The sequence below is a fragment of the Leptodactylus fuscus genome, chromosome 4, assembly GCF_031893055.1.
Source record: "Leptodactylus fuscus isolate aLepFus1 chromosome 4, aLepFus1.hap2, whole genome shotgun sequence".
NCBI lineage: Eukaryota > Metazoa > Chordata > Amphibia > Anura > Leptodactylidae > Leptodactylus > Leptodactylus fuscus.
Window position 1 is genome coordinate 1,518,263 of NC_134268.1, and position 19,422 is coordinate 1,537,684.

General features: G+C 50.7%; 1 protein-coding gene across 2 annotated transcripts in view; it reads left to right on the forward strand.

Moving 5' to 3' along the window:
* The first annotated feature begins 770 nt into the window (after positions 1 to 770).
* Positions 771 to 19,422, forward strand: part of LOC142200005 (uncharacterized) — a 37,633-nt gene continuing 18,981 nt past the window's right edge. For both annotated transcript variants that reach the window (XM_075269991.1, XM_075269990.1), the window contains exons 1-6: positions 771 to 849; positions 11,037 to 11,136; positions 12,413 to 12,760; positions 12,838 to 12,964; positions 13,802 to 13,902; positions 13,984 to 14,152. In XM_075269991.1, the coding sequence (XP_075126092.1) occupies positions 806 to 849; positions 11,037 to 11,136; positions 12,413 to 12,760; positions 12,838 to 12,964; positions 13,802 to 13,902; positions 13,984 to 14,152 (889 nt within the window). In that variant the 5' untranslated portion in view covers positions 771 to 805. The remainder of the gene's footprint in view (positions 850 to 11,036; positions 11,137 to 12,412; positions 12,761 to 12,837; positions 12,965 to 13,801; positions 13,903 to 13,983; positions 14,153 to 19,422) is intronic.

Sequence of the window (19,422 nt, forward strand, 5' to 3'; positions counted from 1 at the left end):
CAGGGGGATGGGCTGCTTTTACACCAATCATATGGTTTTGCATTGTGGCCATACAGTTGTATTTTGGTTCCTCTGAGCAGAGCCCCTCCTCCCACATGTTTGGGGTCTCCCCGGGGGTTTGTGACAAACGTTACACCAGACTCTTTCTGGATATCTGTGAGTCATGGCTTCTTCTTGCCGCTCTTTGTGCAGTGTACAGGGACTGATTGTTGTCCTATGGACAGACTCTCCTTGCAGGTCCTCCAGAGTGATCCTGGGCCTCTCGGCTCCATCTCTGATCAGTCTTCTCCTTGTTTAGAGGGACAGCCGGGTCTTGGTAGACTTGCAGTGGTCTGATCCTCCTTCCATTAGATATAATGTAAGACATCCCGGGCACTGGCTCAGCCCGGCAGACATCCTCACAAATGGCCTCCTCACTGCCAGCAATCACTACAGAGGAGACAGCAGCGGCGCCCTGCACTACAAGAGTGTGAGGAGGCTGCAGGGGGCGCTACCCCCCACCTCACAGCACCGGCCCTGCCACTACTAGCACAGGGAATAGCAAGAAAGAACTACAAGGCCCAGCAGGTGAGCAGCGCCACCACTGACAGACAGCACTGAAGCTCCGCCTACACAGGGCCTTCACTAGTTATCCGCGAATATATTTCGCTCCGCCCCATTTGTATTAATCACATGATAGGACGTCACCGCAGGTCCTCCAGTCACCACTTTACCAATATCCCCGCCCCCTTATACACTGATCACATGACGTCACCGCAGGTCCTCCAGCCCCTCTTCTGCAGTCCGCTCCTGTGCTGTGCAGTGGATGGCGCTCTCTAGCTCTCTCTGTTATCAGGCAGCAGCCCTGAGGTGAGTGACAGCAGGAGGGCGCTCTGGGACTTGTAGTGCTTATTCTCCTCCATTACCTGACACAACAGAGAGCCGGTGCAGGATGTGAGGAGGATTCCTGGAGATCTGCACACACCAGCAGAGATATAGTGGGGGAGGGGGAGGGATAGGTGATCAGTCACATGATGCAGGGTTTTCTGCAGGCTCCTCCTCCTTATGTCACATGATGCAATGTATGATCCAGTCTCCTCCTCTCCTCATGTCACATGACCTGGTGCCTTACACAGACTCCTCCTCCTCATGTCACCTGACCTGGTGCTTTAGACTCCTCCTCCTGTCACCTGACCTGGTGCCTTAGACTTCTCCTCCTCCTGTCACCTGACCTGGTGCCTTACACAGACTCCTCCTCCTCATGTCACCTGACCTGGTGCCTTAGACTCCTCCTCCTCATGTCACCTGACCTGGTGCCTTAGACTCCTCCTCCTCATGTCACCTGACCTGGTGCCTTAGACTTCTCCTCCTCCTGTCACCTGACCTGGTGCCTTACACAGACTCCTCCTCCTCATGTCACCTGACCTGGTGCCTTAGACTCCTCCTCCTCATGTCACCTGACCTGGTGCCTCACACAGACTCCTCCTCCTCCTGTCACCTGACCTGGTGCCTTACACAGACTCCTCCTCCTCCTGTCACCTGACCTGGTGCCTCACACAGACTCCTCCTGTCACCTGACCTGGTGCCTTACACAGACTCCTCCTCCTCCTGTCACCTGACCTGGTGCCTCACACAGACTCCTCCTGTCACCTGACCTGGTGCCTCACACAGACTCCTCCTCCTCCTGTCACCTGACCTGGTGCCTTACACAGACTCCTCCTCCTCCTCATGTCACCTGACCTGGTGCCTTACACAGACTCCTCCTCCTCCTGTCACCTGACCTGGTGCCTCACACAGACTCCTCCTGTCACCTGACCTGGTGCCTCACACAGACTCCTCCTCCTCCTCATGTCACCTGACCTGGTGCCTTAGACTCCTCCTCCTCCTGTCACCTGACCTGGTGCCTCACACAGACTCCTCCTCCTCCTGTCACCTGACCTGGTGCCTTACACAGACTCCTCCTCCTCCTCATGTCACCTGACCTGGTGCCTTACACAGACTCCTCCTCCTCCTGTCACCTGACCTGGTGCCTCACACAGACTCCTCCTGTCACCTGACCTGGTGCCTCACACAGACTCCTCCTCCTCCTCATGTCACCTGACCTGGTGCCTTAGACTCCTCCTCCTCCTGTCACCTGACCTGGTGCCTTACACAGACTCCTCCTACTCATGTCACCTGACCTGGTGCTTTAGACTCCTCCTCCTCCTGTCACATGACCTGGTGCCTTAGACTCCTCCTCCTGTCACCTGACCTGGTGCCTTACACAGACTCCTCCTCCTCATGTCACATGACCTGGTGCCTTACACAGACTCCTCCTCCTCCTGTCACATGACCTGGTGCCTTAGACTCCTCCTCCTGTCACCTGACCTGGTGCCTTACACAGACTCCTCCTCCTCCTGTCACATGACCTGGGTCCTTAGACTCCTCCTCCTCCTGTCACATGACATAGCCTCTTCCTAGGGCCCTTCCTTGGGGCCACCACTCTCCATAGTTGATGTTCCTGTGAGGTTTCGGGGCGTTTCCTGTTATCTGGTCACATGATGGTGTGATGGCGGACGGTACAGCCGCGCCCTGCGGTATTACAGCATCATTACAAGTTCTACAAAGTCTTGGGCCTGATTCTCCTCCCAGATCTCCCGCTGTATCTGAGGATTGTGGGGATCTCCCTGCAGCGGGGCCTGGTGGGGGGCAATGTCACCCTAAGCGGGGATCTACCTCAGTATCCCCCCCCTCTGGCTCCCCCTATTGGCCCTAGCCCTGCACTTCTACCTCCTGACCCCAGAGCTTTGTCTTTCCTCCTACAAGGAGTCGCTTCTTCTTCTTGACTTTCCCCTCAGCCCTCACATAATGGGGACAACATACAATGATTGTCTGGATCTGATTGCTGGACGACCTCGCTGCTAGTGCCGCCCGCTGATCCCGCAGATTGTCCTCTGGTCCTCAGTACTGTCAGTGGTCAGATCTCTCCTGTAGCCGCCACATCGGGTTCTCTCCTGTCTTCTTTCCATGTACACAGGGATACTTCCTTCCTCCTGCCTTTCACATCTCCATCACTAGGGAGCGCTCTCTGCACCACCTGCCCGTGGCCAGGACTCTCCTCACTTACCCCCCTGTCCATCCTCCTTCCACCGGTCAGAATATTTCCATCACCCCGGACACCATATTCAGGGGGTCGGTGACACCATTCTCAGGGGGGCGGCCCTAATAATCTCAGTGAGACGATTGCATAGACAAGTAACATAAAGCCACTTTTATTGCCACCATTTTAGGTACGTAATCCTCATCTAGGTGGTGGGGAATCTTCAGGACCGCAGCGACTTGTGGTGTCATCCATAGGTGTCGGAGGACTCGGGGTGTGCCAAGAAAACCTTTCCTGCACCCCATTACTCCACCATCCTGATCCGCTGATACATTATGGGCGGGGGTCTTCTATACCAGCCCTTCTGCCCTTCTCATCTGGATCCACCTGACCCGGCCATGATCCTCCAGTGCTCACTGATATTTTGCTCTTTTGCCCACCGGACTACTGTCTTTCTCTTCTCTTAGCCAGTAATGCCACTTGTTGTATGTGTGGAGATGTCAGTCGGACGCCAGTGTTAGCCAAATGTCTTGTTTTATTCCTGCTCGTTTTGTGTATTGGATACATAGGGGCGTCTACCACAAAGAAAAAGCAATTGCCAAATCCTACAATGCCCTCAGGTCCCTTACAGGTAATAAAACCCCACACAGCTCACACAATACAGCACGGAGGGGCTGTTCTGTCTACACACAGTGAATGCAGCGGGAGGGGCTGTTCTGTCTTCACACAGTGAATGCAGCGGGGTGAGGCTGTTCTGTCTACACACAGTGAATGCAGCGGGGAGGGGCTGTTCTGTCTACACACAGTGAATGCAGCGGGGAGGGGCTGTTCTCTCTTCACACAGTGAATGCAGCGGGGAGGGGCTGTTCTGTCTTCACACAGTGAATGCAGCGGGGAGGGGCTGTTCTGTCTTCACACAGTGAATGCAGCGGGGTGGGGCTGTTCTGTCTACACACAGTGACTGCAGCGGGGAGGGGCTGTTCTGTCTACACACAGTGAATGCAGCGGGGAGGGGCTGTTCTGTCTACACACAGTGAATGCAGCGGGGAGGGGCTGTTCTGTCTACACACAGTGAATGCAGCGGGGAGGGGCTGTTCTGTCTACACACAGTGACTGCAGCGGGGAGTGGCTGTTCTCTCTTCACACAGTGAATGCAGCGGGAGGGGCTGTTCTGTCTACACACAGTGAATGCAGCGGGGAGGGGCTGTTCTGTCTTCACACAGTGAATGCAGCGGGGTGGGGCTGTTCTGTCTACACACAGTGACTGCAGCGGGGTGGGGCTGTTCTGTCTTCACACAGTGACTGCAGCGGGGTGGGGCTGTTCTCTCTTCACACAGTGACTGCAGCGGGGTGGGGCTGTTCTGTCTTCACACAGTGAATGCAGCGGGGTGGGGCTGTTCTGTCTACACACAGTGACTGCAGCGGGGTGGGGCTGTTCTGTCTTCACACAGTGACTGCAGCGGGGTGGGGCTGTTCTCTCTTCACACAGTGACTGCAGCGGGGTGGGGCTGTTCTGTCTACACACAGTGAATGCAGCGGGGAGGGGCTGTTCTCTCTTCACACAGTGAATGCAGCGGGGAGGGGCTGTTCTGTCTACACACAGTGAATGCAGCGGGGAGGGGCTGTTCTCTCTTCACACAGTGAATGCAGCGGGGAGGGGCTGTTCTGTCTACACACAGTGAGTGCAGCGGGGAGGGGCTGTTCTCTCTTCACACAGTGAATGCAGCGGGGAGGGGCTGTTCTCTCTACACACAGTGAATGCAGCGGGGAGGGGCTGTTCTCTCTTCACACAGTGAATGCAGCGGGGAGGGGCTGTTCTGTCTACACACAGTGAATGCAGCGGGGAGGGGCTGTTCTCTCTTCACAGTGAATGCAGCGGGGAGGGGCTGTTCTCTCTTCACACAGTGAATGCAGCGGGGAGGGGCTGTTCTGTCTTCACACAGTGAATGCAGCGGGAGGGGCTGTTCTGTCTACACACAGTGACTGCAGCGGGGAGGGGCTGTTCTCTCTTCACACAGTGAATGCAGCGGGGAGGGGCTGTTCTGTCTACACACAGTGAATGCAGCGGGGAGGGGCTGTTCTCTCTTCACACAGTGACTGCAGCGGGAGGGGCTGTTCTCTCTTCACAGTGAATGCAGCGGGGAGGGGCTGTTCTCTCTTCACACAGTGAATGCAGCGGGGAGGGGCTGTTCTCTCTTCACACAGTGAATGCAGCGGGGAGGGGCTGTTCTGTCTTCACACAGTGAATGCAGCGGGAGGGGCTGTTCTGTCTACACACAGTGACTGCAGCGGGGAGGGGCTGTTCTGTCTACACACAGTGAATGCAGCGGGGAGGGGCTGTTCTCTCTTCACACAGTGAATGCAGCGGGGAGGGGCTGTTCTCTCTACACACAGTGAATGCAGCAGGGAGGGGCTGTTCTGTCTACACACAGTGAATGCAGCGGGGAGGGGCTGTTCTGTCTACACACAGTGAATGCAGCGGGGAGGGGCTGTTCTCTCTTCACACAGTGAATGCAGCGGGGAGGGGCTGTTCTCTCTTCACACAGTGAATGCAGCGGGGAGGGGCTGTTCTCTCTTCACACAGTGAATGCAGCGGGGAGGGGCTGTTCTCTCTTCACACAGTGAATGCAGCGGGGAGGGGCTGTTCTCTCTTCACACAGTGACTGCAGCGGGGTGGGGCTGTTCTCTCTTCACACAGTGAATACAGCGGGGAGGGGCTGTTCTGTCTACACACAGTGAATGCAGCGGGGAGGGGCTGTTCTCTCTTCACACAGTGAATGCAGCGGGGAGGGGCTGTTCTCTCTTCACACAGTGAATGCAGCGGGGAGGGGCTGTTCTGTCTTCACACAGTGAATGCAGCGGGGTGGGGCTGTTCTGTCTACACACAGTGAATGCAGCGGGGAGGGGCTGTTCTGTCTACACACAGTGAATGCAGCGGGGAGGGGCTGTTCTCTCTTCACACAGTGAATGCAGCGGGGAGGGGCTGTTCTGTCTACACACAGTGACTGCAGCGGGGAGGGGCTGTTCTGTCTTCACACAGTGAATGCAGCGGGGAGGGGCTGTTCTGTCTTCACACAGTGAATGCAGCGGGGTGGGGCTGTTCTGTCTACACACAGTGACTGCAGCGGGGAGGGGCTGTTCTGTCTACACACAGTGAATGCAGCGGGGAGGGGCTGTTCTGTCTACACACAGTGAATGCAGCGGGGAGGGGCTGTTCTGTCTACACACAGTGAATGCAGCGGGGAGGGGCTGTTCTGTCTACACACAGTGACTGCAGCGGGGAGGGGCTGTTCTCTCTTCACACAGTGAATGCAGCGGGAGGGGCTGTTCTGTCTACACACAGTGAATGCAGCGGGGAGGGGCTGTTCTGTCTTCACACAGTGAATGCAGCGGGGTGGGGCTGTTCTGTCTACACACAGTGACTGCAGCGGGGTTGGGCTGTTCTGTCTTCACACAGTGACTGCAGCGGGGTGGGGCTGTTCTCTCTTCACACAGTGACTGCAGCGGGGTGGGGCTGTTCTGTCTTCACACAGTGAATGCAGCGGGGTGGGGCTGTTCTGTCTACACACAGTGACTGCAGCGGGGTGGGGCTGTTCTGTCTTCACACAGTGACTGCAGCGGGGTGGGGCTGTTCTCTCTTCACACAGTGACTGCAGCGGGGTGGGGCTGTTCTGTCTACACACAGTGAATGCAGCGGGGAGGGGCTGTTCTCTCTTCACACAGTGACTGCAGCGGGGAGGGGCTGTTCTGTCTTCACACAGTGACTGCAGCGGGGAGGGGCTGTTCTGTCTACACACAGTGAATGCAGCGGGGAGGGGCTGTTCTCTCTTCACACAGTGAATGCAGCGGGGAGGGGCTGTTCTGTCTACACACAGTGAGTGCAGCGGGGAGGGGCTGTTCTCTCTTCACACAGTGAATGCAGCGGGGAGGGGCTGTTCTCTCAACACACAGTGAATGCAGCGGGGAGGGGCTGTTCTCTCTTCACACAGTGAATGCAGCGGGGAGGGGCTGTTCTCTCTTCACAGTGAATGCAGCGGGGAGGGGCTGTTCTCTCTTCACACAGTGAATGCAGCGGGGAGGGGCTGTTCTGTCTTCACACAGTGAATGCAGCGGGAGGGGCTGTTCTGTCTACACACAGTGACTGCAGCGGGGAGGGGCTGTTCTCTCTTCACACAGTGAATGCAGCGGGGAGGGGCTGTTCTGTCTACACACAGTGAATGCAGCGGGGAGGGGCTGTTCTCTCTTCACACAGTGACTGCAGCGGGAGGGGCTGTTCTCTCTTCACAGTGAATGCAGCGGGGAGGGGCTGTTCTCTCTTCACACAGTGAATGCAGCGGGGAGGGGCTGTTCTCTCTTCACACAGTGAATGCAGCGGGGAGGGGCTGTTCTGTCTTCACACAGTGAATGCAGCGGGAGGGGCTGTTCTGTCTACACACAGTGACTGCAGCGGGGAGGGGCTGTTCTGTCTACACACAGTGAATGCAGCGGGGAGGGGCTGTTCTCTCTTCACACAGTGAATGCAGCGGGGAGGGGCTGTTCTCTCTTCACACAGTGAATGCAGCGGGGAGGGGCTGTTCTCTCTTCACACAGTGAATGCAGCGGGGAGGGGCTGTTCTCTCTTCACACAGTGACTGCAGCGGGGTGGGGCTGTTCTCTCTTCACACAGTGAATACAGCGGGGAGGGGCTGTTCTGTCTACACACAGTGAATGCAGCGGGGAGGGGCTGTTCTCTCTTCACACAGTGAATGCAGCGGGGAGGGGCTGTTCTCTCTTCACACAGTGAATGCAGCGGGGAGGGGCTGTTCTCTCTTCACACAGTGAATGCAGCGGGGAGGGACTGTTCTGTCTTCACACAGTGAATGCAGCGGGGAGGGCCTGTTCTGTCTACACACAGTGAATGCAGCGGGGAGGGGCTGTTCTCTCTTCACACAGTGAATGCAGCGGGGAGGGGCTGTTCTGTCTACACACCGTGAATGCAGCGGGGAGGGGCTGTTCTCTCTTCACACAGTGAGTGCAGCGGGGAGGGGCTGTTCTGTCTACACACAGTGAATGCAGCGGGGAGGGGCTGTTCTGTCTACACACAGTGACTGCAGCGGGGAGGGGCTGTTCTGTCTACACACAGTGAATGCAGCGGGGAGGGGCTGTTCTGTCTACACACAGTGAATGCAGCGGGGAGGGGCTGTTCTGTCTACACACAGTGACTGCAGCGGGAGGGGCTGTTCTGTCTACACACAGTGAATGCAGTGGGGAGGGGCTGTTCTCTCTTCACACAGTGAGTGCAGCGGGAGGGGCTGTTCTGTCTACACACAGTGAATGCAGTGGGGAGGGGCTGTTCTCTCTTCACACAGTGACTGCAGCGGGGAGGGGCTGTTCTGTCTACACACAGTGAATGCAGCGGGGAGGGGCTGTTCTGTCTACACACAGTGACTGCAGCGGGGAGGGGCTGTTCTGTCTACACACAGTGAATGCAGCGGGGAGGGGCTGTTCTCTCTTCACACAGTGACTGCAGCGGGGTGGGGCTGTTCTCTCTTCACACAGTGAATACAGCGGGGAGGGGCTGTTCTGTCTACACACAGTGAATGCAGCGGGGAGGGGCTGTTCTCTCTTCACACAGTGACTGCAGCGGGGAGGGGCTGTTCTGTCTACACACAGTGAATGCAGCGGGGAGGGGCTGTTCTCTCTTCACACAGTGACTGCAGCGGGGTGGGGCTGTTCTCTCTTCACACAGTGAATACAGCGGGGAGGGGCTGTTCTGTCTACACACAGTGAATGCAGCGGGGAGGGGCTGTTCTGTCTACACACAGTGAATGCAGCGGGGAGGGGCTGTTCTCTTCACACAGTGAATGCAGAGGGGAGGGGCTGTTCTCTCTTCACACAGTGAATGCAGCGGGGAGGGGCTGTTCTCTCTTCACACAGTAAATGCAGCGGGGAGGGGCTGTTCTGTCTACACACAGTGAATGCAGCGGGGAGGGGCTGTTCTGTCTACACACAGTGAATGCAGCGGGGAGGGGCTGTTCTCTCTTCACACAGTGACTGCAGCGGGGAGGGGCTGTTCTGTCTACACACAGTGAATGCAGCGGGGAGGGGCTGTTCTCTCTTCACACATTGAATGCAGCGGGAGGGGCTGTTCTCTCTTCACACAGTGAATGCAGCAGGGAGGGGCTGTTCTGTCTACACACAGTGAATGCAGCGGGGAGGGGCTGTTCTCTCTACACACAGTGAATGCAGCGGGGAGGGGCTGTTCTGTCTACACACAGTGAATACAGCGGGGAGGGGCTGTTCTGTCTTCACACAGTGACTGCAGCGGGGAGGGGCTGTTCTGTCTACACACAGTGAATGCAGCGGGGAGGGGCTGTTCTGTCTACACACAGTGACTGCAGCGGGGAGGGGCTGTTCTGTCTACACACATTGAATGCAGCGGGGAGGGGCTGTTCTGTCTACACACAGTGACTGCAGCGGGGAGGGGCTGTTCTGTCTTCACACAGTGACTGCAGCGGGGAGGGGCTGTTCTCTCTACACACAGTGAATGCAGCGGGGAGGGGCTGTTCTGTCTACACACAGTGAGTGCAGCGGGGAGGGGCTGTTCTCTCTTCACACAGTGAATGCAGTGGGGAGGGGCTGTTCTCTCTTCACACAGTGAATGCAGCGGGGAGGGGCTGTTCTGTCTTCACACATTGAATGCAGCGGGGAGGGGCTGTTCTGTCTTCACACAGTGAATGCAGCGGGGAGGGGCTGTTCTGTCTTCACACAGTGACTGCAGCGGGGAGGGGCTGTTCTCTCTTCACACAGTGACTGCAGCGGGGAGGGGCTGTTCTGTCTACACACAGTGAATGCAGCGGGGAGGGTCTGTTCTGTCTACACACAGTGACTGCAGCGGGGAGGGGCTGTTCTCTCTTCACACAGTGACTGCAGCGGGGAGGGGCTGTTCTTTCTACACACAGTGAATGCAGCGGGAGGGGCTGTTCTGTCTACACACAGTGAATGCAGCGAGGTGGGGCTGTTCTGTCTACACACAGTGAATGCAGCGGGGAGGGGCTGTTCTCTCTTCACACATTGAATGCAGCGGGAGGGGCTGTTCTCTCTTCACACATTGAATGCAGCGGGGAGGGGCTGTTCTGTCTACACACAGTGAATGCAGCGGGGAGGGGCTGTTCTGTCTACACACAGTGAATGCAGCGGGGAGGGGCTGTTCTGTTTTCACACAGTGAATGCAGCGGGGAGAGGCTGTTCTGTCTACACACAGTGAATGCAGCGGGGAGGGGCTGTTCTGTCTACACACATTGAATGCAGCGGGGAGGGGCTGTTCTGTCTACACACAGTGAATGCAGCGGGGAGGGGCTGTTCTGTCTTCACACAGTGAATGCAGCGGGGTGGGGCTGTTCTGTCTTCACACAGTGAATGCAGCGGGGAGGGGCTGTTCCGTCTACACACAGTGAATGCAGCGGGGAGGGGCTGTTCTCTCTTCACACATTGAATGCAGCGGGAGGGGCTGTTCTCTCTTCACACATTGAATGCAGCAGGGAGGGGCTGTTCTGTCTACACACAGTGAATGCAGCGGGGAGGGGCTGTTCTGTCTTCACACAGTGAATGCAGCGGGGAGGGGCTGTTTTCCCTCACAGCCTCCATACATCTGAAAATTACTTTCACTGCGCACTAGACTGAGATTTCCTACAATATCTTACATATAATGTCCCTGTACTTGTATCTACTTCTGACTAGCCGCTTGTGTTGTTACTGCTGAGATGTTAGTCACTGACTGAGCAGCTTTCCTTATTGTGCTCAGGTTTCTCTTTCCCTGTGTCAGGGATCTGTTTAGCTGCATCATGTCCTGGGTGTGCAGTCCTATATAATGGTCACTTAGGCTTTGCTTGGCTGTGAGGTCCTGTATGTGACACGTGATGTGGCCCCTGGATGATGATGAAGAGCCCTCCATTACCTGACCCTCGCGTTCATCCAGTTTCCTCCTCTTCTCCTCTAGTGCTCCGACTGACCCTCCGAGGATGGACGAGGACAGGACGGAGATGACCAGAAGATTATTAGACGTCACCTTGGAGATCATGTGCCTGCTGCGCGGAGAGGTGACCTCACGACATGGCTGCCATCTGTGTTGGTTGGGTTGGGGGTAGAAAGCATGGTAGGAAGGACCCAGTGTCCTGTAGAAGAGCGTTCAGACCTGCCAGCTGATGGAGAAGAAAATGTGAAGATCGGCTCCACTATGGTCAATTATGGATCATGGTAACCGATCAGCAGTAGTCATGTAGTAGGAGCAATGAGAATGGTGGCCCTGAGAAGGAGAAGAGGAACTAAACCTGTAACAAGGAGGTGTCTACACCAGTCTAGATGGGACATTGTAGGTATAGGCTGACCCAGATGGACACTCTCCTCCTCCGTCAGCCTTACATACCATGTGACCAGGTCATTCAGCCTGGAAGTCCACAGGGCAGGGGGTGGATATAGGTATCTAGCTGTATGGTTGCCGTAAGAGTCTCCTCAAGCTAGTGAAGACAAGATGGTGGGAAGAGAATATAATGGAGGAGACTTAGTGTCCAGGAGGATCAGTTTACAATGTCCTCCCATTGGGGTGGCAGTCAGATTTCCTGCCTGGTCTGTATTGGGTGGAGGGGCAGATTTTATAAGGATTCTACCATTAAAACCTTTTTTTTTGTAGCTAAAACGTTGGAATCGCCTTTAGAAAGGCTATTAGTCTCTTACCTGTAGACGTGGTCTCCCCCGCGCCGTTCCTTAGAAATACCGTTTTTTACTGGTATGCAGCGATGGGGGCGGGCCCCAGTGCTCAAACAGCGATGAGGGCGTCCCCACCACTGCCAGAGAAGTGTCTCCAAGCGCCGCCTCCTTCTTCGTCTGCAGCGTCATCTTCAATCTCTTCTGGCACAGGCTCGTAACTTCTAGCAGAGAAGACTGCACAGGCGCACAGGCCACGGGAAAATGGCCGCTAACAATACTGTGCAAGCGGTCATTTTCCCGTGGCCTGTGTGCCTGCACAGTCTGCTCTGCTCTGCTAGGTTCCAAGCCTGCGCCGGAAGAAGACATTGAAAATGACGTGGCGGACGAAGAAGGAGGCGGCACTTGGAGACACTTCTCTGGCAGAGGTGGGGACGCCCTCATTGCTGCGAGAGAACTCATTTGCATACCAGTAAAAAACGGTATTTCTGAGGAACGGCGCGGCGGAGATCACGTCTAAAGTTAAGAGACGAATAGCCTTTCTAAAGGCGATTCCAACGTCTTAGCCACAAAAAAAAGGTTTTAGAATCCCTTTAATCCTGTAGTAGGGGGAGGTGACATCACTGTAACTTGTGTATACAATAATGTGAATCGGGGTCTCTCCGTACACAGGACTACACACTGGTGAAGAGGACATCGAGGGACTGTGTGGCCTCCAGCAGCCATATCCAGGAATCAGGAGGATGGAGCAGGAGCCGGGGCCCCATCACAGAGCCTGGAGGAGGAGGGAGCAGGAGCCGGGGCCCCATCACAGAGCCTGGAGGAGGAGGGAGCAGGAGCTGGGGCCCCATCACAGAGCCTGGAGGAGGAGGGAGCAGGAGCCGGGGCCCCATCACAGAGCCAGGAGGAGGAGGGAGCAGGAGCCGGGGCCCCATCACAGCCCCTCCCCCTCACCCCCTGATACATAAGAAGAAGATCCTAGACCTCACCTATAAGATGCTGGAGCTGCTGACTGGAGAGGTGACCGTGCAGGGGACGCGGGGACATTATACAGCACTGGAGGGGGAGGGGTGATGACTGTATCATTGTGTTGTCAGGTTCCTATAAGGTGTCAGGATGTCGCTGTCTATTTCTCCATGGAGGAGTGGGAGTATTTAGAGGGACACGAGGATCGGTACAAGGAGGTGATGATGGAGGACCCCCGACCCCCCCGGACATCACATGGTAAGAGGAGATATATATATTATATACAGACCCCCGGCCCCCCCGGACATCACATGGTAAGGACAGACTATATATATATTATATACAGACCCCCGGCCCCTCACATCAGCAGGTAGGAGGAGATGTATGGAATCTGCCTTTCTTGGTACTTACATGGGCAACTCCTTTCTGTTTTTCCCATCTCAGTGAAGCTTCTCCGCCATCCTAGCAGGCTCTTCAGTAGTCACAGATATATCGGTATATCCTCGCCTCTCACAGTTCTGTTTTAGGGTAGGTCATAGCTGGATCTGAGATCCGGGGCCTCCTTTAAAGCTCAGGATCAATATGGCTCAGCCCCAGATCACTGTCACGTGTGTTACTACAAGATCTATGTCCAGACAAGGAGTTGTGAGGATGAGGCAAACAAAAAAAATAAAAAACAGGTTCAGATGTGTCTAAGGATTGTGTCTGTAACTTCATCTAATCTCCATTAAAGTGTGTAAGCCTACCTGCAGTACCATATGCAGCCTGTGGACTGGTGTGGCGCTGTTTTTGAAATAAATCTTGGAAATCTCTTTAAAGAAGTGCTGAAAACATTTTTGTGTCCTCCAATGGGTACTGTAACATTCCTATTGTGAGGTTATGTGCTCACCTCTGGAGGACTGATCCCTCCTCTGCATGAACAAGAGGTCACACGGATAATGCCGGTGTATTAGAGACTGCTTGTTACTCTCCTAGAACTGCATTGTTTCTACAGGAGACGCTGTGTGTATCAGAGGAGGTCAGTGATCACCGTGATGTATAGACAGATCTGCAGCGGTGCAGGGGTTCCGTCACTATGTGTTTGTCTCTCCACAGATGGGTCCAGTAGGAGGAATCCACCAGAGAGATGTCCCCTGAGTCCTCTGTATACCCAGGACTGCCCAGAGGAACATCCCAATATCCCAGAGCTTGAGCAGGTAGATGGCGCTAAGGTCTGACCAATCCCTGACTACAGGTATAACCCCCACGTCCCGCTTACACCCCTCTCGTCTCTTTAGGGTGAACATCTGATGGATATTAAGATTGAGGTTATAGATGATGAAGAGGAGGAGACGGAGTTCGGGACTAGTATCAAAGTGGAGGAGGAGACGGAAGAGGAGCGGATGATGGGCGATAACTCCTTTATGAGCGACGCGGAGGAGGAAATGCCAGGAGGTGTTACCAGAGGTACGGAGTCATGTAGACGTGAGCTCAGAGGTTTCTCAGATCTCTGCTCCTCAGTGTTATGTATAATATACAGGGGTGTGAATGGGAATTTCTCTCCTCGGTGTCCTCCATGTCTTGTCCTGTACCAGGCTATACACTAGGACCAGCCTCATATATTGGGGTGCACCAGCAGCAACAAACAGCTACACAAACCTGAGACCGTATCGGGAACACCCCGTAAATTTATAAACTGGACTATTTCAGAATTTCCTTTGTTGTTCATCCCTCCTCACAAAGCAAAGAACAAAAAGTCCTCTAACATGTGTATACTGTATATAAATGTGTATACTGTATATATAGATGTGTATACTGTATATATAGAAGTGTATACTGTATATATAGATGTGTATACTGTATATATAATGGTTCCAGTTATACAGATACACTACAGCTTGTACAGAAAAAAACAAGTCCCCCCCCCCCCCCAACGGTTAGTGGGAAAAGTGAGAAGTGATGGATCTCGGGATAAGACGACTCAAAACAAACCATTCCTTAAAGAGTTTTTATTGTGTAGTAGTAAAACATAAAAAAAAAATACAGATTTGGAATTGTTGTGATTGGTCGGACCGAGTAACATCTTGTAGACGAGACAGCGATAGAGGTAAAAACCTAAAAAAACAAGAGTAGTTTATTCATTCGATGAAGGGTTAATACACATAAACAGGTTCCATCTACCACAAAGGATCGCTATTGAAAAATTCAGCTCATCCCACATTAAACACCCCCCCCCCCCCCGCCTACGGCTAACTTAGAATACAGAGGAGGATTATAACGTGTTCCTAAACCATGTGATAGAATTTATTAGAGGAAATTGCCTGTTTTTTTCACTTTTTCCCACCTTTTGTGTATGGATTCGATCTGGGGCAGAAGTCTGTTCAGCTTTAAGCTGCAGCAATAGAAGTCTATGAAGACGGGAAGGGGGAAGAGAAGGACAGCTCTGGAGGCAGAGAGAAGCGACACTTATTATCAGGTGAATTCTAACCAGCTCTGTTGTGAGATAAATGACTCACTAGATGCTGTAGACGGCCTCATGCCTTCCTCTGCCTTGGGTCCTCCTCCCTCTCCATAGACGTCATTGTAAACTGATCTCTCTATGTACAGACAGGAGCACTGAATGCAGAGGCAGGGAATAACTAAAGTCTTTAATAAAGTATAAGGTTGTTACCGACCTGCTTCATAGGTTATACTTTGGTATGATGTGATCACCGCCGTGTGTCTGCCGTAAATGAATAGTTCAGGGAATTATACAAAACTTTTATATCTTATCTAAAAAAAATCCTTCTAGCTGTTTCCCTGATCTCCCTGTTGGGGCTAAACTGACTTTCACTCTGAAATATCTGCATAGACGTCTCAGATGACACCTCTATGGCATTCTAAGGAGGGGGAAGGACTCTGCAGTCAGTACAATTAGAAACAGGCTTAGGGAGTGTTCACATGGTGGAAAGTGAAGAGGAATTTGAGGCCGATTTCCTCTTTCCACCTCTCCAGCCTCCTGTGACAGAAAGCGGACACAGAACTTTGTCTTTCCTCCATGACTTTGACTCTCTGATGAGGCTCAGACGAATGGGACAAGTTAGTGGATTGTCTCGGGTTCTGCGGATGAATCGGCGGCACGGTGGAGCAGGACATGTATGTTTTTATAGCATCTGCTTCAGCCTCTGCCTCTCTTAGTCTGGTGCTGATGCAGAGTAAGAGCTTTCTGCCACAACCCAAGTCACCAGTACAAGTCAGGACTTCTCTCTATATGCCCTGCATGATCCCCGGGTCTTCATGAATGTCATAGAGACAGTTATAGAGCAGATTCTCCTTTACTTACTGTGTGTAGTGTATGGCAGCTGAGCTCTACTACAGATACTGAAGGGGGGGGGGCTGCTCAAATTGTAAAATATAAGTCATGGCCATAGCTCGTGTTACTCATCATGTGTCCTGATAAGTCAAAGGAAACAACCGCTACACTTTACAGAGGACCCTTCACCACCTCCACCAAATCCAGCGCTCTCCTTCATGTAATAGCCGCCTCTCCACTGATCTGGCACAGCGGGAATTTATCTTCACTCCCACCATTCCTGAGTAATGAGTTCTGTTAGTTTTGATGTCTAATATCCTAATTAAACTCTAATGTCAAGTGGGTGGTGTCAGGCAGGAGCAGACAAGGGGGCGTGACTCAGAACTATTATACTGTTTGACTCTGATTGGAGCTGTCAGTCATGCCCCGTTGCTGCTTCTGCCTGACACCACCCACTGGGCATTAGGGAGTCTAGTTAGCGTATCAGCCATCAAAATTAACAGCACCGATGGCTCAGGAACAAAGGGGGCGAGAGAAAAAAAATCCAACTTTTCTTCCGGTTCTGCAAGCGATGGAAGACCATAGAGCTGACCTGTAATACGCTGCAGAAGATTAAGTGAAAAAAGTTTTAAAATATTTAAAAAGAGAAAAATAACAGAAATATTATTCTGCCCAAAAAACTGCGAGACAAAAATAACTATATAAAAAATACTCGTAATTATTCTAGGCACGTCTGGAGCAAAGTGAGCTATAAAATAATCCAATATCAACAGAAGCAGAGCCAGGATCGGCATTATTAGGTCACCTCCTAAACAGTTATTACTCCCATGGTGCTCTGTACATTATTATATTAATTCCATGGTGCTCTGTACATTATTATATTACTCCCATGGTGCTCTGTACATTATTATATTAATTCCATGGTGCTCTGTACATTATTATATTACTCCCATGGTGCTCTGTACATTATTATATTAATCCCATGGTGCTCTGTACATTATTATATTAATCCCATGGTGCTCTGTACATTATTATATTACTCCCATGGCGCTCTGTACATTATTATATTACTCCCATGGTGCTCTGTACATTATTATATTACTCCCATGGTGCTCTGTACATTATTATATTACTTCCATGGTGATCTGTACATTATTACATTAATCCCAAGGTGCTGTACATTATTATATTAATCCCATGGTGCTCTGTACATTATTATATTACTCCCATGGTGCTGCACATTATTATATTAATCCCATGGTGCTCTGTACATTATTATATTAATCCCATGGTGCTGTACATTATTATATTAATCCCATGGTGCTGTACATTATTATATTAATCCCATGGTGCTCTGTACATTATTATATTAATCCCATGGTGCTCTGTACATTATTATATTAATCCCATGGTGCTCTGTACATTATTATATTACTCCCATGGTGCTCTGTACATTATTATATTAATCCCATGGTGCTCTGTACATTATTATATTACTCCCATGGTGCTCTGTACATTATTATATTATTCCCATGGTGCTCTGTACATTATTATATTACTCCCATGGTGCTCTGTACATTATTATATTAATCCCATGGTGCTCTGTACATTATTATATTAATCCCATGGTGCTCTGTACATTATTATATTACTCCCATGGCGCTCTGTACATTATTATATTACTCCCATGGTGCTCTGTACATTATTATATTACTCCCATGGTGCTCTGTACATTATTATATTACTTCCATGGTGATCTGTACATTATTACATTAATCCCAAGGTGCTGTACATTATTATATTAATCCCATGGTGCTCTGTACATTATTATATTACTCCCATGGTGCTGCACATTATTATATTAATCCCATGGTGCTCTGTACATTATTATATTAATCCCATGGTGCTGTACATTATTATATTAATCCCATGGTGCTGTACATTATTATATTAATCCCATGGTGCTCTGTACATTATTATATTAATCCCATGGTGCTCTGTACATTATTATATTACTCCCATGGTGCTCTGTACATTATTATATTAATCCCATGGTGCTCTGTACATTATTATATTAATCCCATGGTGCTCTGTACATTATTATATTACTCCCATGGTGCTCTGTACATTATTATATTACTCCCATGGTGCTCTGTACATTATTATATTACTCCCATGGTGCTCTGTACATTATTATATTACTTCCATGGTGATCTGTACATTATTATATTAATCCCAAGGTGCTGTACATTATTATATTAATCCCATGGTGCTCTGTACATTATTATATTACTCCCATGGTGCTGCACATTATTATATTAATCCCATGGTGCTCTGTACATTATTATATTAATCCCATGGTGCTCTGTACATTATTATATTAATCCCATGGTGCTCTGTACATTATTATATTACTTCCATGGTGATCTGTACATTATTATATTAATCCCAAGGTGCTGTACATTATTATATTAATCCCATGGTGCTCTGTACATTATTATATTAATCCCATGGTGCTCTGTACATTATTATATTAATCCCATGGTGCTCTGTACATTATTATATTAATCCCATGGTGCTCTGTACATTATTATATTAATCCCATGGTGCTCTGTACATTATTATATTAATCCCATGGTGCTCTGTACATTATTATATTATTCCCATGGTGCTCTGTACATTATTATATTAATCCCATGGTGCTCTGTACATTATTATATTAATCCCATGGTGGTCTGTACATTATTATATTAATGGTGCTCTGTACATTATTATATTATTCCCATGGTGCTCTGTACATTATTATATTAATCCCATGGTGCTCTGTACATTATTATATTAATCCCATGGTGCTGTACATTATTATATTAATCCCATGGTGCTGTACATTATTATATTAATGGTGCTCTGTACATTATTATATTATTCCCATGGTGCTCTGTACATTATTATATTAATCCCATGGTGCTCTGTACATTATTATATTAATCCCATGGTGCTCTGTACATTATTATATTAATCCCATGGTGCTCTGTACATTATTATATTAATCCCATAGTGCTCTGTACATTATTATATTAATCCCATGGTGCTCTGTACATTATTATATTAATCCCATAGTGCTCTGTACATTATTATATTAATCCCATGGTGCTCTGTACATTATTATATTACTCCCATGGTGCCATGTACATTATTATATTACTTCCATGGTGATCTGTACATTATTATATTAATTCCAAGGTGCTGTACATTATTATATTAATCCCATGGTGCTCTGTACATTATTATATTACTGCCATGGTGCTCTGTACATTATTATATTAATCCCATGGTGCTCTGTACATTATTATATTACTCCCATGGTGCTCTGTACATTATTATATTAATCCCATGGTGCTCTGTACATTATTATATTATTCCCATGGTGCTCTGTACATTATTA